The sequence below is a fragment of the Pollachius pollachius genome, assembly GCF_949987615.1.
Source record: "Pollachius pollachius genome assembly, chromosome: 1".
Taxonomy (NCBI): Eukaryota; Metazoa; Chordata; class Actinopteri; order Gadiformes; family Gadidae; genus Pollachius; species Pollachius pollachius.
In genome coordinates this window covers 927,357-950,486 of record NC_136934.1, presented here as the reverse complement: position 1 = coordinate 950,486, position 23,130 = coordinate 927,357, and the positions used below count along the sequence as shown (strand labels likewise).

Genomic DNA, 23,130 nt, shown 5'->3' with positions numbered 1-23,130 from the left:
GCAGTTTCAGAGTTTAATGCAGCAATTTTCCTCTAACACACGGAAAACAATTGAGATTAGAAAACTATTTGATAAAAAAAATTATTTCAGCATCAAGACAAATCTTATTTAATATACAAACATAATCCTTTAGACATCATCTTCATCATACACTAGCAAATACATTTTAAAACCCTAGTGGCCGCTAAGGTAAATCAATCTGGTACATCAAGGTCTGGGAGCTACTTTATACAACACTGAAGACCCCAGGGGGGCCAGACGAGGGGGGGGCATCTCAAACATGCAGCTCCTTCACATCTTTCGGGTGTACAGTGATTTGGAAATGTGGCGGTGTGTTCTCCTCTCAGGGGGGGGGGGGCCTGGGGCAGGGCGGGGCGTGGCCCCCCCCCCGGGACCCCTGGCCGGCGCCGGGCCCCTCCCAACCCGTGGGGGGTCTCAGAGAGTCTATGAGGAGGCCCTCTTCTCCTCGTAGGGGGACTCATAGGCCTCCATGGGGGGGCAGGTGCACACCAGGTGCTGGTCGCCGTAGATGTCGTCGATGCGGGAGATGCTCGGCCAGAACTTGGTCTCCGGGCGAATGAAGGGCTGAGGGGCAGACAGACAGAGACAGAGAGACAGACAGACAGGCAGGCAGGCAGACAGACAGAGAGTTTAAATATTTATGTATATGAACGGTTCATTTTAGATGTTCAAAGCGACCCTTCCTTGCTCTACTTGTTGGCTTTGTCGACCGACACCAATAGCTGCTTGGGATGTTTTGGAGTGGATTTATTGATTGTGTAAGAGTGTACCCACTCCGGTGTAAGGTGAGGGGTACCCACTCCGGTGTAAGGTGATGGGTACCCACTCCGGTGTAAGGTGAGGGGTACCCACTCCGGTGTAAGGTGAGGGGTCAGGGTGTGTGCACTGACCAGGGGGAAGGCCGCCTGCTCCCTGGAGTACGGGCGGTCCCAGCTGGAAGACGAGATGGTGGCCAGGGAGTGAGGCGACATCTGGAGACCAGGGACAAGGTTAGTCTACAAGGCACTGCACACACACACACACACAATTAGTCTACAAGGCACTGCGCACACACACACACACACACACAGTTAGTCTACAAGGCACTGCGCACACACACACACAGTCTACAAGGCACTGCGTACACACACACACACACAGTCTACAAGGCACTGCGCACACACACACACACACACAGTCTACAAGGCACTGCGCACACACACACACACACACAGTTAGTCTACAAGGCACTGCGCACACACACAGTCTACAAGGCACTGCGCAAAAACACACACACACAGTTAGTCTACAAGGCACTGCGCACACACACAGTTAGTCTACAAGGCACTGCGCACACACACACACACACACACACAGTTAGTCTACAAGGCACTGTGCACACACACACACACACACACAGTTCCTGTCTACAAGCCCCCCCCACCTTGAGGGGGTTGACCCGGGCGTCCATGCGGCCCTCCTCGATGTCGGCGATCTCCTGCCGGATGCCGAGCAGCGCGTCGCAGAAGCGGTCCATCTCAGCCTTGTCCTCCGACTCGGTGGGCTCGATCATCAGGGTGCCGGCCACGGGCCAGGACATGGTGGGGGCGTGGAACCCTACGCACACACACACGCGCACACACACACACACACAAACACGTTATTCTACTGAGTTCTCTAAATCTAATAATGGAGAAAATGAGTTTGTGTGACACAACTCTGACAATAGCTGAGCAAGTTCCACTCTAACAGTTTTATCATCATTCTTAATATTAATACAAATGAGACGATATTAATAATAAATCAAGCAGGCCTATGTGATGACCTCTTGTGCGAGTGAAGTGCATGAGATCAACGTGTCCACCAGGTGGCACCTGAGTCCTGTGAGAGATCAGTCTCACCGTAATCCTGCAGTCTCTTGGCCACGTCCACCGCCTCGATGTTTGCCGTTTTCTTGAATGACCGGACATCCAGGATGAACTCATGGGCCACGAAGCCTGCGGGAGTCACAGAGTTGCATGCTTACCGGTGAACCAATGCAGACTGGGTCGGTGGACCGTTTACATGCAGCCAGGCCTCGGGGCCAAACTCAGCTGTGTGGAGCTCACCTTTCCGGCCCTTGAACAGGATCTTGTAGGGGCCTTCCAGGCGCTTGACCATGTAGTTGGCATTGAGGATGGCCACCTCAGTGGCATGGGCCAGTCCCTTGGACCCCATCATCTACACACACAGTAAACTGTTAGGAACACGCCTTTTAAGGCTTCATTAGCTGTCGAGTTCCTTTAGCAAGCTCCTTTAAGTTAACCAAGCATGTAGAGAAACGAAAAACAGCGCATCAAACTCTAGGATTTAAGGACGCCCTGCGGGGGAAAGCATTTTTAAAGTAGGATGATGAAACTCTGCACATCATCAGCGCTGCACAAAACTCAACAAACTGAAGCTGTCTGCAGATCACAGCAGCAGACAGCTTCAGGCGGCTTCAAGTGGAACGCAACTAAATCATGAAGCCCACTTCATCATCGGCCAATCACAGACACAGGAGCTCGGCTGAACCTCGGCTGAACCTCGGCTGAACCGGGACCAGCAGAGAGCTGGTCTCCACCGGGCGGGCGGGGCAGAGCAGGAACCTACACCCTGGGCCTACACCCAGGACGGCGGACCCTCCTGGGTGTAGGCCCAGGAGACGGGCAGGGGGGGGGACAGACCCAGGAGGGGGGACAGACCTGGGGGACAGACCCAGGAGGGGGGACAGACCTGGGGACAGACCCAGGGGGGGGGACAGACCCAGGAGGGGGGACAGACCTGGGGGACAGACCCAGGAGGGGGGACAGACCTGGGGGACAGACCCAGGGGGGGGGACAGACCCAGGAGGGGGGACAGACCCAGGAGGGGGGACAGACCCGGGGGGGGACCCACCTTGATGTAGGCCCAGGAGATGGGCAGGATGGCGCTGGAGCCCCAGGGAGCGGCGCTGATGGTTCCCAGCGAGCTGCTGGTGCTCCCAGTATGCATGGGCACCACCGGGTGGCTCGGCAGGAAGGGCGCCAGGTGGGACTTCCTGCAGGGCGACATCACCGGCAACGACCCGTCAGGATACTCTGACACATGTCACTCATAGAGTTGGCGGTATTTAGGATTGGCTTGAGGGTTGAACCGTTGTTCCTGTCACTCATAAAGACTCCATCTCAATACTTATTGACGTTGATCAACCAGTATGTGAATGGTTGTGTGGTAATATCCTGGCAGTAGGGTGACTGGTATTTTAATAATCAGGTCCTGCGCACCTTTAAGTTTTGGTGCCTTGAGTTTCTGTTTGGTGATGTGTGTTTGGTGATGGGGGGGCTTGGTGGTGGGGGCATGGAGTTTGGGGGTGCACAGCCGGGTCTGGGACCACTCACACTCCGATGGGGCCCATGCCCGGACCCCCGCCTCCATGGGGGATGCAGAAGGTCTTGTGGAGGTTGAGGTGGGACACGTCCGATCCGTAGTCCCCGGGGCGACACAGACCCACCTGGAGAACAAGAGACCCTCATGAGCTCCACCTCTCCCCCGCAGACCCTGAGCTCCTCTGTCCGCCTGGGACTCAGGACTCAGGAGCTGGTATCTCCGGCAGGACGACTGCCTCAGCCCAGCGCTCCCTCGTGGAGCAACAGGTCAACGGGAGGCTGAGGAATCCAAAGCTGCTGCTGCTGCGGAGTGGCTGAATACAGCTCTGACCCTAACCCTGACCCTGACCCTGTGTACCAGTGAGGATTTAGGGAAACATCACTTTCTACAACAGACTTCAGGAGGTAGTATTTTTTATTCTATAATTAAGAAAACTTGTCCTTCTACTACTGAGTGAAATTGAAGGAATACTGGGAATTCCTCCCCAAAGCCCACCATGTGGTCAGGGGCGTATCCAGACTGGTTTAGCAGGGTTGACCACGGGAGACATATTCTATAATCGGTCCACAAACAAGACACTCCCTACCGTGTTCATCAAAAACAATTTGTGGTTAACATTTCATTTTCTGTTGGAGCTAAATACAAATGTCCTCAAAATCGTATTAGCCGCCAGATTAACGATGACTGGCCAATTCCATTTGAAACTCCGCCCCTGGTTGTTGTTGCCACGGTTACCGGGCCTCACCTGGGCGTTCATGTTGGCGCCGTCCAGGTAGACCTGCCCGCCGTGCTGGTGGATGAGGTCACACACGTCGCTGATGTTCTCCTCAAACACGCCGAAGGTGGAGGGGTAGGTGATCATCATGGCCGCCAGGCTGGCCTTGTGTTTGTCGACCTAAACAGGAGCCAACACAGCTAGGATCATTATCATCCCCATCATCACGCCCACCAACACCTAGAGGCCATCTTGGTTCTACTTAAACGGGAGCCAACACTGCTAGGATCATCTTCTTCATCACCATCATCGTAACCTCAAGACTTCAATAGGGAGTATCCAGTAGAGGAACATTATTCTCTGGGAGTATTTCTCTCTCAGTGGATTGGGGCACGTTGCTCTAGAGACCACCTCCCAGCCAGGAGTACAGGGGCCGGGAGCTCCCCTCCCTCCCGTTGGGCTCACCAGGGCCTTGAGGTGGACCATGTCGATGTTGCCGTCCTTGTCCACCTCCACCACCTGGACCTTCATGCCCGCCATCTGGGCGCTGGCTGGGTTGGTGCCATGGGCCGACTTGGGGATCAGACAGACCTAGGGAAGAGATAACCACTGCACGGTGAGTCACTGCACGGTGAGTCACTGCACGGTGAGTCACTGCACGGTGAGTCACTGCCCGGTGAGTCACTGCCCGGTGAGTCACTGCACGGTGAGTCACTGCACGGTGAGTCACTGCCCGGTGAGTCACTGCCCGGTGAGTCACTGCACGGTGAACCACTGCACGGTGAGTCACTGCACGGTGAGTCACTGCCCGGTCAGTCACTGCACGGTCAGTCACTGCCCGGTGAGTCACTGCACGGTGAGTCACTGCCCGGTGAGTCACTCTACGGTGAACCACTGCCCGGTGAGTCACTGCACGGTGAGTCACTGCACGGTGAGTCACTGCCCGGTGAGTCACTCTACGGTGAGTCACTGCACGGTGAACCACTGCCCGGTGAGTCACTGCACAGTGAACCACTGCACGGTGAGTCACTGCACGGTGAACCACTGCCCGTTGAGTCACTGTACAGTGAACCACTGCACGGTGAGTCACTGCCCAGTGAGTCAGTGCACGGTGAACCACTGCCCGGTGAGTCACTGCACGGTGAACCACTGCCCGGTGAGTCACTGCACGGTGAGTCAGTGCACGGTGAGTCACTGCACAGTCAACCACAGGTGCAACATTGTTGAAATAATCTGATGTTGGTCCCTACATGATGAACACAGTATACATAAGTAATGCGCGATATAAACGATATACGATATAAACGATAAAAAATGGCCTACGATAGAGATTTTAATTCTATTGCTCTATTGCGATAATACATGTTGATGACGCAAAATACAATGTTTAATTTTTGGTTTGGTGCAATTCCTTTTCACATTACAATTTTCGCAACAGTGCCAGAATTCGTCAACAAACCTGCATGTGTGCAAAGAATGTTAAATCATTTGACAAAAAGGTCTGGGGCGTTGTAAAGCGTTAAAGAAAAAAAGAGGGGGGGGGGGTGGAGCAAAGAGGAGACGGAACGTCTTTTGGATATTTGGGTCCGATATCCAAAAGACATTCCGTCTCCTCTTTGCTCCATGTTGAGCAACGTCTCCGAGACCACCTCTCCGGCTGGGTCAACCTCCTTTTGATGGTTAAAAATATCCCGTAATCGACAGAAATCTTAACAATCAATGATCGATCATCAATGAATCATGCCCATCCCTAATTGTCAGTACAGTGTCTGTTCCTTATCTAGAAAGACACCCGTTTTTCCTGTTCTCTGCATCCTGGGTGGCATTTAAGAACCAAGGACTTAAACTAAGTGTAGTGCCTTTTAGAATGGTTTGCACTAAAGGAAAGAAACCCAATACTAATTTTATTTATCTGCAACATTATGTTGTATGATTACAGTGTTTCACAACAAATGTTCTCGAAATGACATACTATATTTCTCTTTTTTTTAAATACATTTAGCAGTTTGGCTTTCCTTAGGGTCTATGTAACCTGTTCTGAAACGGTTATTTTATGATTTTATATCATGATATATATCGTTATCGCAAGAGGCTGCAATGTATATCGCAATATGGATTTTAGGCCATATCGCCCATCTCTAGTATACATCATCACGTTCATCCTACAGGACAAAAACAACTGATCCTTCAAGGTTCATACCTTGGATTTATCTACCACTACACCACAGCTTTCTGTTTCTGGTCACTTCCTTTTAGAAGAACCACCAAAACAGTTCTTTTTTAGATTTTGAAGGGTTTGAGTTGCGAAACACGGCTAACATTTCCACACGACTCGCAGAGTAATCAGAACTCCGCTATCAGACCAGACTTCAGCTCTCCCAACAGAAAGCAGCCAAATATGGGATCTTGAATCCAAGTAACCCCGTGCTCCCCGCTGCTCTCCTCCTTATTTGGGCGATCTGCAAGGTCAGGCGGTGGACCTTGGCTTCGTCTATCGCCCGCTATCTGTGATGTGCTTATAAGGGAGCCAATGGGGGAGGGGCAGCGGTCTTATCCGACCACACTGTGCTCCTCCTAATCACCGAGGAGAAAGGTCTCACTGGTCCAATAGGGCAACCACACACACACACACACACACACACACACACACACACACACACACACACACACTTTATTTAGTTTCAGTCCTATTTGTGGCTGTTCTCAGGGGCCCTGGGGCCTCCCGGGGCCCCTGGGTGGCTCAGCAGTAGGCCTACTCACGGTGCGCTGGGTCTGGCCCAGGGAGTTCAGGTAGGCTTTGATGGCGGCCAGGCCGGCGTACTCTCCCTGAGCACCGCTGGGGGGGGGACACAGAACACTGGTCACACACCCACCGCTGCCAGTACAGTACAGAGCGATCCCATCATAAACCAGTCATAAACAGCAGGTGGGGCGGGGCTTCAGCTGAGTCAGCAAAGGCCTTGATTAAGTAATCAATAGTGTCCGGTAATAAGTTCTGTGATGCAGATAGTGTTCAGGACCAAGATGGCCGGCGTCCCTACCTGTTGGGCTGGAAGGAGATCTTGTCGTAGCCGGTGATCTCACACAGGTCTCTCTCCAGCTGACTGAAGAGCTGCTGGTAGCCCTGGGCCTGGTCCAGGGGCACGAAGGGGTGCAGGTTGGAGAACTCCCTCCAGGTGATGGGCTGTGGGACACACAGAGACCCTGAACACCAGGCAGACTGAGGGGCTTCAGTGAACTAGGGACGGGGCGCAGGCTGCGGACTCACCATCAGCTCAGAGGAGCTGTTGAGCTTCATGGTGCAGGAGCCCTGGGGGGAAGAGGAGGAACACACCTCGGATCAGAACCAGGCGGCCACACCTTACTCCAAACTCCAGAGGGGGTGTTGGGTCGCATGGCTGCGTCCCAACACCCCCTCTGGTACACTCCTCCTGACCCATTCACCAGGCCTGTCCGCTAACCAGTAGACGTTTCAAACGGGCCGGAGGTCAGACAGTAATGACGAAGGCGTCGTCTCCTGATTGGCTGAGCAGGACGTACCAGAGGTATCATGCTGTGAACCAGCGAGATGTCCTTGTTCTCCAGACGCTTCATGTAGCGCACGATGTTGGTCTCCGAGTGGTAGCTGGAAGCAGACGTCACAGCATGAGGGCACATCACATTAACATCAACGGCAAACACTGCAAGATGCTGAGTATACATTATTTTACCCATCCTTTAATTTACTTTTTAAATGATTGTCATTTATTGTTCGGCCTTTTAAGGTTATTTAAGTGTGATTCCAAGGTCTGGCCTTGTGTCGGAAGGCTGCTTTATATAGATAAACTTGTCTCAATGAAAGTGTCTTGTTTTCATTAAAGAGTTTCTCTTTGCGATAGTTTCAGACATCCCAAGGATCAACGAGTCCAGGCACAGACTAGTGCGGTTCATTGAATATAACCAATCCTAATGGTCTGATCGTTTTATCATGTCTCATGTTCATAGTAACATTGGAACGAAGCAGTCAGAAGAAGTCCTTTAGTCCTACACCTGTAATGTCTGTAGTAAACCAACAACATAACCATCAGTGGTCTCCTCAAAGTGCACAACAAAAAAAACTCTGATTGGTTGTTTTGAGCGGCGGCTATCAGTGAGTGATAAGCTATCTCCATACGGTAATCCGCTGGGCTTTGTCCTCGCTGTACGTTGGGCTTCAGGTTACCCAACACCACAGTCTTACTGACCTGTTGAAGATGGCGTGGCTCAGATATTTGCTCGTTCTCTTGAACGGACTTCCCATCAGCCCCTTCTCTCGCTCGCTCATCTTCTCTGCAATCAGCTCCTGGAAACAGAACAGGCTTTAACAAGCAGATTGGGCTTTAACGAGCAGACTGGGCTTTAACGAGCAGACCGCGCTCTAACGAGCAGACCGGCCTTTAATGAGTGAGTGAGTGAGTGAGTGAGTGAATGAGTGAGCTCATTTGAGTTAAGAATCGTCCAATATGGTAAAACAATGAATAAATAAATAAAGATGCAATGCACCAAAGAAAGTACGTAATACAATGTGAATATCAAAGTGTGCAACTTGTGCGTGTACAACTTGTGCGTGTACAACTTGTGTTCCCCACTTACAGCTGAGGACTCACAGCCGAAGACCCACAGCAGGTCGTCGAGGTCTCTCTCCGTCACCGTCTCGTCCAGGGACACGCCCAGCTGAGGAGACAGACAGCGTGAGGACCCAACCAACACCACAGGGTTGGGACCCAACCAAGACCGCGGGGGTCAGGACCCAACCAACACCGCGGGGGTCAGGACCCAACCAACACATGGTGGGTTAAACCAACACATTTGGGGTCGGGCACATGGTGGGTTAAACCAACACCGCAGGGGTCGGCCCATCGTGGGTTAAACCAACACAGCGGGGGTCGGGCACATGGTGGGTTAAACCAACACAGAGGGGGTCGGGCACATGGTGGGTTAAACCAACACAGCGGGGGTCGGGCACATGGTGGGTTAAACCAACACAGAGGGGGTCGGGCACATCATGGGTTAAACCAACACAGCGGGGGTCGGCCCATCGTGGGTTAAACCAACACAGCGGGGGTCGGGCACATCGTGGCTCGGAGACTCACCACTCCCTCGGAGAAGGCCCGCAGGTTGATCTGCCTCTGATTGGCTCGCTCCAGGATGTCCTTGGCCGCCAGGCTGCAGTCCACCTTCAGCGTGTCGAAGAACAGGTCGCTGTGCAGCCGGTGGCCGGCCCGCTTCAGACCTGAAACCAGTCAGCCATATTCAGCTCGCACTTAGAGCCAAGATGGCCGCTGGGTGGGTAAGGCCCATGAGCTGGTAGGAACCCTGCGGAGAGGTCCATGACTCGTCTACCATGACCACACGGGCTGTATCAAATAGAACATTCTCTGAAGAAGGACCCACTAACTAATCTATATTCTATACCCATTAACGCGTGATGTCCCTCTGAGCTCTTCAGTTTATCGGTTTACTGAGAACACAAACATCCACACAGAGCCTGATGAGGGTGAGCTGCAGTGCCGGGAGCCGGTACCTTCAGCCAGGATCAGGGTGGCCCCGTGGGTCCTCTCGGCGATGTGCTTGAGGCCCTGGGGCCCGTGGTACACCGCGAACATGGCGGCCATGTTGGCCAGCAGCGCCTGCCAGACCAGAGGGACAACAGCCAATAAGAACATCCTAATTTTTTACTTATATCCATGTCTCCATATCTTGCAACAACAAATTCCTTGCAATTACATCTAGACGTTAAGCAGATGCTCAGCCTGCAACGAGTGAGGCTGGGAGACGGCCGACAGAAGACCACCCAGTTTGCTCTGATCTGCCTCGTCTGTCAAGCTGCCTTGACAGACGAGGCACTGCAGAGAGCATCTGCAGTTCAGACCAGTGCTGGAGGTGTGGAGGGTACCTGACTGTGCAGATGTTTGGGGTGCGGAGGGTACCTGACTGTGCAGATGTTTGGGGTGTGGAGGGTACCTGACGGTGCAGATGTTTGGGGTGTGGAGGGTACCTGACTGTGCAGATGTTTGGGGTGTGTGAGGGTACCTGACTGTGCAGATGTTTGGGGTGTGTGAGGGTACCTGAGCGGTGCAGATGTTGGAGGTGGCCTTGTCCCGGCGGATGTGCTGCTCCCGGGTCTGCAGGGCCAGCCGGTACACCTCCTTCCCAGCCGCGTCTCTGCAGGAGGCGCAGGGGGGGGGCGTCAACATCCAACACTAAACACTAAACACTAAACACTGAACACTAAACACTAAACACTGAACACTGAACACTGAACACGTAGTAACGGCAGCGTGCAGGACTCAGCTTCCGTGTCATCCAATCAGCAACACTCAAAAGACTAACATTGAGTTACATACATCTACGATTTCAAAATCTCAATCGAGAATCTAAAGTAACATTCACTGAGATCCTCTGGTGGAGTAGCTCCACGCTTCACTGGTCCGAGGACCACATGGTCCCGGTGGGGGGGCTCACCGGGTCACGCCCACCATGCGGCCGGGCATCATGCGCACCAGGCTGTCCCTGACGGAGAAGAAGGCAGCGTGGGGGCCCCCGTAGCAGAGCGGCACCCCGAACCTCTGCGAGCTCCCCAGGGCGATGTCCACGCCAAACTCCCCGGGAGGGCGCAGCACACACAGCGCCATCAGGTCTGTGGCGCAACACGCCAGGGCCTGGGGGGGGGGGTGAGAACATCACCACAACATCACCGACCCTCCAGTCTACTGCCCCCCAGAACATCACCCACCCTCCAGCCTACTGCACCCCAGAACATCACCGACCCTCCAGTCTACTGCACCCCAGAACATCACCCACCCTCCAGTCTACTGCACCCCAGAACATCACCCACCCTCCAGCCTACTGCACCCCAGAACATCACCCACCCTCCAGTCTACTGCACCCCAGAACATCACCCACCCTCCAGCCTACTGCCCCCCAGAACATCACCCACCCTCCAGTCTACTGCACCCCAGAACATCACCCACCCTCCAGCCTACTGCCCCCAGAACATCTTTTTTCTGGGCTGGTTTCTCGTGCACTGGAGCCCTCATGCCTGACAGGTTACTATTCTAACCTCAAACTAAACAAACATCTCTCTGCATGACATGGTCTGTGGTCTTTCTAGAACTCCTCCCCGTTTAAGGAATGAGGATGTATTAAAAGAGGAAATGTAACATTCGATTCAAGCATGAAGCATGGTCTCAACACATCACTCAGCCTGAAATAGGGCTGGACCATAGCTCAGTATCATCATTTACCATCTGAATGATACTGTGGCGAAATGAAGACACCCAGTTTATAGTCTAAGTAATTACAATGACAAGATATGCTCTTAAGATCAAATAATGAGGTTGGAAACGTTGCAGAGGATAGAAATATACCTACGTTCCATATACTGCAATCTAATGACCCTCATTCGGTCTGTTCGTATTCTAATTCTTAGGCAGATTGGGATCTTTTTCGACAGTGGAGCAGAGCTGGATTTCCACCTCCGGACGGCCTGAGAGCCGTCTGGAGGTGAGGAGGTGGTGCCTGGCCAGGTCCTTACCCCTCCCTTGTGGGCGCGGTCCACCAGGGCGCTGAAGTCCTCCACACGCCCGTCCGTGTCGGGGTACTGGAACAGCACCCCGCTCACGTCCTTCCCGCTGAAGTCCATCTCGTGGGGCAGCTTGAGCACGGTCTGCACCCCGATGTAGCTGGGGGGGGGGAGGAGGTTAAACACGGGACGGGAGCATTTGAAGGAGGACACACAAACATCTGCCTTGTGGTTCCAAACAAAACATTTCTAGGAGGTTCGTTCCGTTGGATTTGAGGAGTTTTCCCTGCAGGGCTAAGGGCTAGCGGTTAGCCCCCGTTGTGGGGCTAAGGGCTAGCGGTTAGCTCACGTTGCGCGGATAAGGCCTAGTGGTTAGCTCCCGTTGCGGGGCTAAGGGCTAGCAGTTGTCGTATAACGTAGGCCTGCAAAGACTTTTGGGATAAGGGCTACAAATGAAATTTACTTAACAACTGAACCTGATACATTCTGGCATTTTGCTGTCCTTTATATTCTGGTATATGTATATACAAGATGTTCTTCAAGACTTAATAATCTTAAACATTGGTATATTTTTAAAAGGAGACTCTGGGCCTGGCTCTTTAAAAAAGTAAATGGTTGACACTTATTTTGCACACAATGCAGAAACAGGAAACAGGAAATGATTCCTCCTGTGGTGGGGGGGTAAAGTGTTTACTTTGCTCGTGTCTGCACCACAGCGATAGTCTGCGGGTGGCAGCGCGGGTCCACGTAGAAGGTCCTCCTCTTGTTCTGTCTGGACCATGGGAGACACAGAGTGAGAGAACCCTTTACATCACAGGTAGACCATGGGACAGAGTCAGAGAACCCTTTACATCACAGGTAGACCATGGGAGACAGAGTCAGAGAACCTTTTACATCACAGGTAAACCATGGGACAGAGTCAGAGAACCCTTTACATCACAGGTAGACCATGGGACACAGAGTCAGAGAACCCTTTACATCAAAGGTAGACCATGGGACACAGAGTCAGAGAACCCTTTAGATCACAGCCTCACGGTGACAGTGAATCACTCGTGTAACAATCAAGCAAGGCAACTTTATTTATGTAGCACTTTTCATACACAAGGCAGACTCAAAGTGCTTCACATATAAACATTGTCATACAATAAAATAAAATAATAGATAAGTAAAAGAAAACATATGCAAAAAAAATTAGTAAAATAGAAAGTTAAAAAGGCATTTTAGTAATAAAATAGAAAATAAAGGCAAAGTTAAAAAAGCTTTTTAGAAAGTGCAATGTATTTAAGACTTAGCAGAAAGCTAAAGCAAACATAAAAGTCTTCAGTCTTGTTTTAAAAGTGGTCCGAGTTGGGGCAAGTCTTAAATCCTCAGGGAGTTTATTCCAGCTATTTGTTGCATAGTAACTAAATCCTGCTTGCCCATGTTTCGTCTTTACTCTGGGGATAATTAACAGATTGGTCTCAGAAGATCTTAGTGGTCTAGAAGGCTTATGGAGTGGAAGCATATCAGTTAAATATTTTGGGCCTAAACCATCTAGGGATTTATAGTTTAGCAACATGATTTTAAGATCAATTCTCTGACCTACAGGAAGCCAATGTAACGATTTAAGAATTGGTGTAACATGTTCACATTTTTTGGTCTTTGTTAGAACTCTAGCAGCAGCATTCTGAACAAGCTGAAGCTTCCTCTGAGTTTGTTTTGGGAGACCTGTAAGGCGACCATTGCAGTAATCAAGCTTACTGGTGATAAAGGCATCTGCACGTTTTAGTAAGTCTTCGGTGGACATGAACCCTCTAAGTCTTGCTACATTTTTAAGGTGATAATATGCAGATTTTGTATGGAACAAACTGTGGAACAAACTAACAGCAGTTACAGTAGTGCTTAATATGCATGTAATATGTCACTTATTTCCTGGTCTGTATTCATAAAGTTCACTTGGCCCCACCCTATCTTCCTGTGACCGTTGTTGAGCTAGCAAAAGGGCTGGTTACCTGTGGCGGTGGTTTCATTGCAGGGTGAAAGCAGCTATCTAGCAGGGCTGGTTACCTGTGGCAGTTATTGGATTGCAGGGTGAGCGAGGTAGCTAGAAGTGCTCGATACCGGGGGCAGGAGATAGATTGTAGGGCAAGCTATCGATCAGGACTGGCTATCTATCAGGACTGGCTAGCGATCTATCAGGACCGGCGATCTATCAGGACTGGCGATCGATCAGGACAGTCTATCGATCAGGACAGTCTATCGATCAGGACAGTCTATCGATCAGGACTATCGATCCATCTGTCAGGACGGTGTACCTGTGGCAGAGCTGCATGGCCTCGGCAGCAGCGGTGGCCTCGTCCAGCAGCGAGGCGTTGGCCACGGCCAGCCCTGTGAGGTCACAGATCATGGTCTGGTAGTTCAGCAGCGACTCCAGACGTCCCTGAGACACCTCCGGCTGGTAGGGCGTGTACTGCGTCACCCTGGAGGGGGCGGGGGGGGCAGACAGACGGACAGACAGACAGACAGACAGACAGACAGACAGACAGGCAAGCTCTCATCAGAAAGTAACCAAATAAATACATACAATTACAGAACACTACATCAGTGAAGCGCACTGTGTTTCCCTATCCCCAGGTGGAACTCCTCACCTGTGGACCAGAGGGAGGCGTGTCTTATAGGAGGATAAGACACGCCTCCCTCCGGTCCACAGGTGAGGAGTTCACCTGTTGTTGGCGTAACCTGGTGAACCAGCGCTATCCTGAGAACAGCTGTCTGCCTCTGGATAAGAAGGCCGGACCCCTCCTTACGGGGGTCCTGGACAGATGCAGCGCAACGGTGTTGGATGTTTGCTGTTATGTGTTCATTACTTAAACAATAAACACACACGCACACACACACACGCACACACACACGCACACGCACACCTCTTACACAGTCCTCCTACGGGGGGGTCAGTCCTCCTACGGGGGGGGGGGGTCAGTCCTCCTACGGGGGGTCAGTCCTCCTACAGGGGGTCAGTCCTCCTACGCGGGGTCAGTCCTCCTACGGGGGGGTCAGTCCTCCTACAGGGGGTCAGTCCTCCTACGGGGGGGTCAGTCCTCCTACGGGGGGTCAGTCCTCCTACGGGGGGTCAGTCCTCCTACAGGGGGTCAGTCCTCCTACGGGGGTCAGTCCTCCTACAGGGGGTCAGTCCTCCTACGGGGGGTCAGTCCTCCTACGGGGGGCGGTCCTCCTACGGGGGGGTCAGTCCTCCTACGGGGGGCGGTCCTCCTACAGGGGGTCAGTCCTCCTACAGGGGGTCAGTCCTCCTACAGGGGGGGGTCAGTCCTCCTACGGGGGGTCAGTCCTCCTACGGGGGGTCAGTCCTCCTACAGGGGGTCAGTCCTCCTACGGGGGGCGGTCCTCCTACAGGGGGTCAGTCCTCCTACGGGGGGTCAGTCCTCCTACGGGGGGTCAGTCCTCCTACGGGGGGTCAGTCCTCCTACAGGGGGGGGTCAGTCCTCCTACAGGGGGTCAGTCCTCCTACAGGGGGTCAGTCCTCCTATGGGGGTCAGTCCTCCTACGGGGGAGGGGTCAGTCCTCCTACGGGGGGGGGGTCAGTCCTCCTACGGGGGGTCAGTCCTCCTACGGGGGGCGGTCCTCCTACGGGGGGCGGTCCTCCTACGGGGGGTCAGTCCTCCTACAGGGGGTCAGTCCTCCTACAGGGGGTCAGTCCTCCTACAGGGGGGGTCAGTCCTCCTACAGGGGGTCAGTCCTCCTACGGGGGGTCAGTCCTCCTACGGGGGGCGGTCCTCCTACGGGGGGCGGTCCTCCTACGGGGGTCAGTCCTCCTACAGGGGGTCAGTCCTCCTACGGGGGCGGTCCTCCTACGGGGGTCAGTCCTCCTACAGGGGGTCAGTCCTCCTACAGGGGGTCAGTCCTCCTACGGGGGGTCAGTCCTCCTACAGGGGGTCAGTCCTCCTACGGGGGGCAGTCCTCCTACGGGGGGTCAGTCCTCCTACGGGGGGTCAGTCCTCCTACGGGGGCGGTCCTCCTACGGGGGGTCAGTCCTCCTACGGGGGGTCAGTCCTCCTACGGGGGGTCAGTCCTCCTACAGGGGGTCAGTCCTCCTACGGGGGGCGGTCCTCCTACGGGGGGCGGTCCTCCTACAGGGGGTCAGTCCTCCTACGGGGGGTCGGTCCTCCTACGGGGGGTCGGTCCTCCTACGGGGGGTCAGTCCTCCTACGGGGGGTCAGTCCTCCTACGGGGGGCGGTCCTCCTACGGGGGGCGGTCCTCCTACGGGGGGCGGTCCTCCTACGGGGGTCAGTCCTCCTACAGGGGGTCAGTCCTCCTACGGGGGGGTCAGTCCTCCTACGGGGGGGTCAGTCCTCCTACAGGGGGTCAGTCCTCCTACAGGGGGTCAGTCCTCCTACAGGGGGTCAGTCCTCCTACGGGGGGTCAGTCCTCCTACAGGGGGTCAGTCCTCCTACGGGGGGCGGTCCTCCTACGGGGGGTCAGTCCTCCTACGGGGGGTCAGTCCTCCTACGGGGGGCGGTCCTCCTACGGGGGGCGGTCCTCCTACGGGGGGCGGTCCTCCTACGGGGGGCGGTCCTCCTACGGGGGGCGGTCCTCCTACCAGCCTGAGTTCTCCAGGAGGTTCCTCTGGATGGGCGGGGGGACCGAGCAGTTGTAGTAGCCCATCCCGATGTAGGAGCGCCAGGTCTGGTTCTGGGACGCGATCTCCTGCAGAAAGTCCAACACCTCGTTCTCACCTGGGAACCAAATACAATACATCAAACTGAGGTATGTACAGCGCGCACGCACACACACACACACACACACACACACACACACACACACACACACACACACACACACACACACACACACGTTTCTGTGTAAACTGTCAAGAGTCATCTGAACTCAGAGGCCGGGCCGGCCGGTTGGAACCAGACAGCAGATCTCCTGGTCCACGTTGCTAGGCAACGTGGACGGGACCGGACAATACCCCCACAGTGCCCGGCATGACCCAGCGACCCCAGTGACCCCAGGACCGGGCGACCCCGCTGACCCCAGCGATCAGAGCCCACAGCGGGCTGGTTGTGGAAGGCCAGTGGCGCTGCTGCACTGCTGGTTCAATATTAAATACAGTGTGTGTGTTTGCGTGTGCATGTGTGCATATGCGTGTGTGTGTGTTTCAGGGTTCCACAAGAGGACAGACCCTGTTCCCATGGTCCCAGACTTTGCTTAAGAGAGGCTGATTTAGAATCACCCAGAACACATCTATTGTTGAGGAGAGAATCCCTCTGGCTTAGAGGGGAGTGGCCTCCCGTTTGTGTTCCGCTGGCGGCCAATCGGAGGACAGATGGGGGGGGGGGGGGGGGGGATGGTTCATCCAATCCAAAGTAGCCCTCGTTTGTGTTTTGTAACGTTGCATTTCTGGCGGACTTCGCCAGCGGTAGGTTAGAATCCTCCGGTTGGTTAAGGGAACTGGGGGTTAGTAGTCGAATAGTTGATGAAGGAGGTTGATATTCGCTCCGTTGAATTGTGCCCGTTATCTCCGAACAATAAAACGCCGCCTGCCGGTATCTTCCAGTTGCTCAACCCTCGGTCAACTCCAAAGCTTATTGAACTGCCCTTTGCATTAATGACAACGATCGAGTCAACGCAGCCCAGGCGGGCGTATGCCCGTGTTTTGATTTTATTGGACGCAGTTAATGACTTGTAAGTGATAAGGACGATAAGAGCGGGTGGGACGAGACCTCCATAAACGAACCAGCAGACCTCCTAACAAAACGAGACCTCCACAAACCAGGAGACCTCAAAACGAGACCTCCACAAACCTGGAGACCTAACAAAACGAGACTTCCATAAACCAGGAGACCTCAAAACGAGACCTCCATAAACCTGGAGACCTTCTAACAACACGAGTCCTCCATTAAACAGCAGACCTTCTATCAACACATTCAAATGTCTCCGACCGTCGTGCGGACCGCAGGTGCAGCTTTTGCTTTTTTCTCTATTCCTCGAAATACCGTCCAAGTTGAAATCCCACGCGAACTCGGAGTTCACCTTATTAGGAATAAAGTCCATCATCCAGCGTGATGTCATGTGAACGTAGAACCAGTTTGAACTGGACAGAAGACAGAGGCTCAGGGCTCTGCAGCCGTCCTATGAGCGTCGACCTCCCAGTAGGAGATTGGTGCTGGTGGACGAGTTTCGCAAAAACAACTCCAAATATGTTCAGAGGAAGAGGAGCGGAGGAAGAGGAGGAGAGGAGAGGAGCGCGCCTCACGCGGGGCGGATGCGCGCCTCCCAGCCCGTGGTTAGCGGAGAAACATCAGATATCTGCGGTAGAAATACTAAGAACTAGTCGCTTTGGATATGTTGCGGTTTGGGCAATTAGTAGGGTAACAAAAAAGTGCAAACTCATGAGACCTCAGGTTAAACATGCTGCTCTGATGAGCCGGGCGACCACAAGCAGCCAAGAGGACCATTAAAGAAGGACCAGAGGAGAACTCACAGAGTGGATCGTCCATCTTCATACTCCTCGACATCCGGATGGCTTCAGGGATTGTGTTTTCGATCAGCTGGGAGATCGACTAGAAACAATAAATGATGTAAATAAAGCGAGTAAAAATAGCAATAAAATGTGTTTACAAAAGATGACGAGATGATCCGATTTGGGTTCATGTGATCAACAGCAACGGCGTGTCACGGTGAGGTGTTAGGTGGTCATACCTCTAGCCCCAGCGCGTCCAGCATCTCCCGCTTCTCCCTCTCACCTGGGCCGATGTGCCTCTCGGCGAAGTCGTCGTGCCGGGGCAGCATCCTATCAATCTGCCGGGAGGACCGGCCCACGGAGGTCCCGAGGCACCGGACAACGGAGGTCCCGAGGCACCGGACCGCGGGGGTCCCTAGACACCGGACCGTGGGTCCGCCCGCCTGGCGGGTCGCGACCCCGCAAGGAAGTTTCCCAACTAAGCGGGTCTTGGCACTGAGATGTCTGCAGGGAGAGATGGGGCCCCCCGCCCGGGCGAGGAGGGCCCCCCAGGACCTTGCGCAGCTCTGCATCTTGAGATCACAACACGGGACGTTGATCTCAACCCTGCACTCTGTTACCCAAGAATGACTCGGTCCTGTGGGGGAGACTCTACTTCACACCGCTCGCTGGATACGCCTCCTGTTGCACAACCGGCAGCCAATCAGCGACGGGGACGCTGCTGACGCTGTGACGAGCCCCGGTTCCACAGCTGCACAACTTTATCACTTTGTCACCTAAAAGTACCTCCGCTCCCAGGGAGCAGAGCCACGGGCTCACGACTCAACCGGGATCAAGAGATGGAGTATGATGTGTGCACATGTTCCTAGGTGGCCCAAAGCCATTCATCTGTCTGGGAGATTCATTCAAATGGAGCTTTGTGAAATGAACACGTTTAGGGAAGATAACAGTTAAGAGTTAACCCATCAGCAGGTTAATAATTGTGTGTGAACATGTGCAGCTCGGTGTCACACGTTGAGGAGCCTCTGGTTACGTGTCGTGTGTGTTTTATTATAGGACTGGGGGCATGACGGGGGGAGGGGGCTTGCGTGGTCATCGAAAAGGACTTGTGCGTAGATAACACACACACGCACACACACATATGTGTATAAATATATATATATATACACACAAACACATATACATTTACATATGCATACACAAACATACATATCGCTAAATATAGACCCTGTGTGTAAAGAAGCCGCTGGTACTGAAGAACGTTGACTTGCTGTCATGTTTCAAATGTCCTGGTTTGGCTCCAAAGAGCTTCGAGTCTAAACCTTAAGACAACAACAACAACAACAACGTTTAGCTGAAGTATCACTTACACCCGTCCTCGTGCCTCAGATGATCAGGTTTCATGGGTCAACACGATTACAAAATCAATTGAATTGAATTGATATATTTAGAGTATGCCTAATGCAAGGTATGGACAATCATTAAGTAGTGTGTGTTTTAAATAACCATAACAAAAAACTTTAAGAATCCATGAGTTGCTGTCTTCAATCTTTTTATGGAATTCAGTCTGCTTCTGGCCCGCATTAAGGTAGCTTTGAGATGATCCCAAAACACTCTACTGACACCTAGTGTCTATGGAGCAAAACGACAGGTACACACTTATGGTTTTATACTCTCCACTCAGGCCATTAGACCACCGTTACCACTGTAGCACACGGTGCATCTCGAGTCATGGCTGGGTGCCGCCGCGGGTCGATCAGGTATTGATAATGAAGGTGAGGGATGATTAGTGATTGGCATCGGGGACCGGGAACTAAACCAGGACCTCAGGGAGCACCGCTGTACACGGATAACTTCTAATTTAACTAAGAGATTATGAACAATGCATTAGATAAGTCAACAAAATAGCAATAAATAGTAAAAAAAATATATACTGTATACCTACTGATATTGTATTATATTTCATTATGTTGTCTGTGTGCGTGTTAGTGTGTGTGTGTGTGTGTGTGTGTGTGTGTGTGTGTGTTGCCTGTGTGTGCGCGTGCGTTGCTAAGAAAGCTTGCAATGTGATGTAGCAAATAAACAGACCTATTCCTTCCTAGGATTCAGCTCAATGCGGCGTATTAAACCAACACGCCCGCCTGGACACCGCAGGATAAAGAGGTTCTAATGGGCTCGTACGCAAACAGGACGCATAGGGGGTCACGATAACAACCAACCCTGGTTTCCACAGGCACTGAAGTATGGCTCTACTCTATCTGTAGCTGCCGTACTCCTGTCAGCCAATCAGAGTTCTGTGCTCAGGGTGGTGTCGCAGGTGTTCCCTCGGTCCACCAATCACAGCCCTGTTCTCAGACTGTAGGGGTTAGCGTGAAGACTCAGCAGAGTGGCAGTGAAACACCAGTTCATCGACTGGTATGGACTGGTTGTGGGAGCAGCACTGGTTTCTGTGGCACCAGTGTCTCCTGCTGCCGTTGGCTGTGCTTTACTCCCTGACCCGGGCACACCTCTCCCTGACCTGGAGGTTGGTATGAACGCCTCCACAGCTCAATTCCTTATCAGACTACAGATACAGACTGTCTAGGGGAACTGGTGTAGTCCCATGTAGTGAAACGAGTCAAACCAGGTAGGAAGTGGATGAATGTGTTGCTAAAGAAGCCTGCAGCTCTGTGGTCGACGTGTGTTCCTGAGGGTTGGAGGCTATAAACGTCCTCAACCGGGTTCCACGAGTCACTGAAGGCCGTTTCCCCGAGCAGGTACCTCTGCCTGGGCCTCGGCGGCTGCGGGCTGGCCGTCGGCACCATGGGGGTCTACAGCCTGGTGGTCTTCGTGGCCACGCTTGGGTTCACGCTGGTGGTGTTCTGCGTCCCCCCCGACCGGGTCCACGGCTGGGTGTTCTGGGGGCAGATGTTGTGGCAGACCGTCTGCCACCTGCTCCTTCAGCACGGCGAGGGCCTTCTCCACCAGGGGGGGGGCGTCAGGTAGGGGTCTCACCCATCTGTCTGTCTGTCTGTCTGTCTGTCAGGGGGACTGCTGCGCAAAGGATTCAACTTAAATCCCAACAGATCGTAGACCGTCGCTGCAGGTGGAAGTCTTTTAATGAATGACTTCCACTAGTCCATTAAAACCGATCATTAATGATCGGTTTCGAGCTATGTATAATCCCATTTCCTAAATCAAGAATATTTTTTTGTAAACAGAAAATCTGTCAAATCAGATCGATGCTCTTTAAAATGAACAAAAGTTATCAAATGTTTTTGACCGAATACAAAACCAGTTATTCCATTCCCCTGATGATTCCTCCTAACAGTAGTCTCTTTGTCCTGGCGGCGGTCCTCTAACAGTAGTCTTTGTCCTGGCGGCGGTCCTCTAACAGTAGTCTCTTTGTCCTGGCGGCGGTCCTCTAACAGTAGTCTTTGTCCTGGCGGCGGTCCTCTAACAGTAGTCTTTGTCCTGGCGGCGGTCCTCTAACAGTAGTCTCTTTGTCCTGGCGGCGGTCCTCTAACAGTAGTCTTTGTCCTGGCGGCGGTCCTCTAACAGTAGTCTTTGTCCTGGCGGCGGTCCTCTAACAGTAGTCTTTGTCCTGGCGGCGGTCCTCTAACAGTAGTCTTTGTCCTGGCGGCGGTCCTCTAACAGTAGTCTTTGTCCTGGCGGCGGTCCTCTAACAGTAGTCTCTTTGTCCTGGCGGCGGTCCTCTAACAGTAGTCTCTTTGTCCTGGCGGCGGTCCTCTAACAGTAGTCTTTGTCCTGGCGGCGGTCCTCTAACAGTAGTCTTTGTCCTGGCGGCGGTCCTCTAACAGTAGTCTTTGTCCTGGCGGCGGTCCTCTAACAGTAGTCTTTGTCCTGGCGGCGGTCCTCTAACAGTAGTCTTTGTCCTGGCGGCGGTCCTCTAACAGTAGTCTCTTTGTCCTGGCGGCGGTCCTCTAACAGTAGTCTCTTTGTCCTGGCGGCGGTCCTCTAACAGTAGTCTCTTTGTCCTGGCGGCGGTCCTCTAACAGTAGTCTTTGTCCTGGGCCCAGGGCCCTGGCGGCGGTCTCCTCCCTCATGCTCCTCACCCAGAGGGTCACCAGCGTGTCCATGGACCTCCAGGAGGGGCGGATCAGGCTGCCCCAGGGGGGCGCCGCCAGCTGCCCCCTCTTCCTCCTCTCGCTCTGCAGCTACGTGCTCAGCTTCCCCACCCTGCTGGGGGGCCCGCTGTACCCCTACAGCCGCTTCGTGGGCTGTGTTGAGGGGTCGGGCTCCGGGGCCCCGCCCCTCCCTCTGGGCGCGGTCTCGGTGAAGGTGCTGCAGGTCCTGCTCCTGGAGGGGGTCCGGGCCGGCCTCCTGCGGGGCCTCCAGGGTCCCGGGCCGGCGGGGCCGGCGGGGGCGTGTCTGTGTCTCTGGGGCGTGGCTCTGGCTCTGAGGCTGCGGTACTACTCCCACTGGGGGGTCAGCGAGGGCCTCAACCTCGCCGCCGGCTTCGGCCCCCGGGGCCTCTCGGACGGCGACCCCTGGACCACGGAGGCGTCCCCCCGGGTCTCCGAGTTCGCCCGGCGGTGGAACGCCACTACGGCGGCCTGGCTGCGGCGGCTGGTGTACGGGCGGGGCGGGCGCTGCCCCCTGCTGCTGACCTTCGGCTTCTCGGCCTGGTGGCACGGCCTGCGCCCGGGGCAGGCGGCGGGCTTCCTGGGCTGGGGGGTGGCGGTGCGGGCAGACTACGCCCTGCACCGCCACGTGGGGGCGGCGCTGAGCTCCCGGTGGGGGCGGGGGCTGTACGCGGGGCTCAGCTGGGCCCACACCCAGACGGTCATCACCTGGGTGGTGCTGCTGGTGGAGTCCCAGGGCGTGGCTCCTCTGGGGGCGTGGCTCCTCTGGGGGCGTGGCCCCTCTGGGGGCGTGGCCCCTCTGGGGGCGTGGTCCTCCGTGTCCGTGCTCCTGTTCCCGCTCCTCAACGCCGCGCTGGCACTTTGCTTTCTTCTTAAGGCCAGAGTGTTCTGTTAGACGTGTTTGTGATATATAATTACTAGCAGAGATTCAGTGTGTTT

At 53.9% G+C, this 23,130-nt stretch overlaps 2 protein-coding genes across 2 annotated transcripts; one reads left to right on the top strand and one right to left on the bottom strand.

Moving 5' to 3' along the window:
- gldc (glycine dehydrogenase (decarboxylating)) lies at positions 1-18,717 on the bottom strand. The gene is made up of 25 exons (XM_079752362.1): positions 18,346-18,717; positions 18,128-18,206; positions 16,241-16,376; positions 13,940-14,104; positions 12,340-12,417; positions 11,658-11,805; positions 10,586-10,782; positions 10,189-10,285; positions 9,645-9,750; positions 9,214-9,353; positions 8,714-8,794; positions 8,326-8,423; positions 7,643-7,727; positions 7,371-7,412; positions 7,144-7,286; positions 6,863-6,938; positions 4,568-4,693; positions 4,133-4,282; positions 3,399-3,511; positions 2,917-3,058; positions 2,109-2,220; positions 1,902-1,997; positions 1,445-1,617; positions 912-992; positions 1-585 (listed from the first exon to the last, which is right to left on the bottom strand). Exons 1-25 carry the CDS (start codon positions 18,676-18,678, stop codon positions 445-447), a joined length of 3,138 nt encoding a protein of 1,045 aa, XP_079608488.1. The 5' UTR covers positions 18,679-18,717; the 3' UTR covers positions 1-444.
- Positions 18,718-20,523: 1,806 nt separating this feature from the next.
- On the top strand, positions 20,524-23,086 carry mboat4 (membrane bound O-acyltransferase domain containing 4; the record flags this gene model as incomplete). Its single annotated transcript, XM_079750096.1, has 3 exons — positions 20,524-20,630; positions 20,863-21,087; positions 22,126-23,086. 3 exons carry the CDS (start codon positions 20,524-20,526, stop codon positions 23,084-23,086), a joined length of 1,293 nt encoding a protein of 430 aa, XP_079606222.1.
- Between the last annotated feature and the right edge of the window lie 44 nt (positions 23,087-23,130).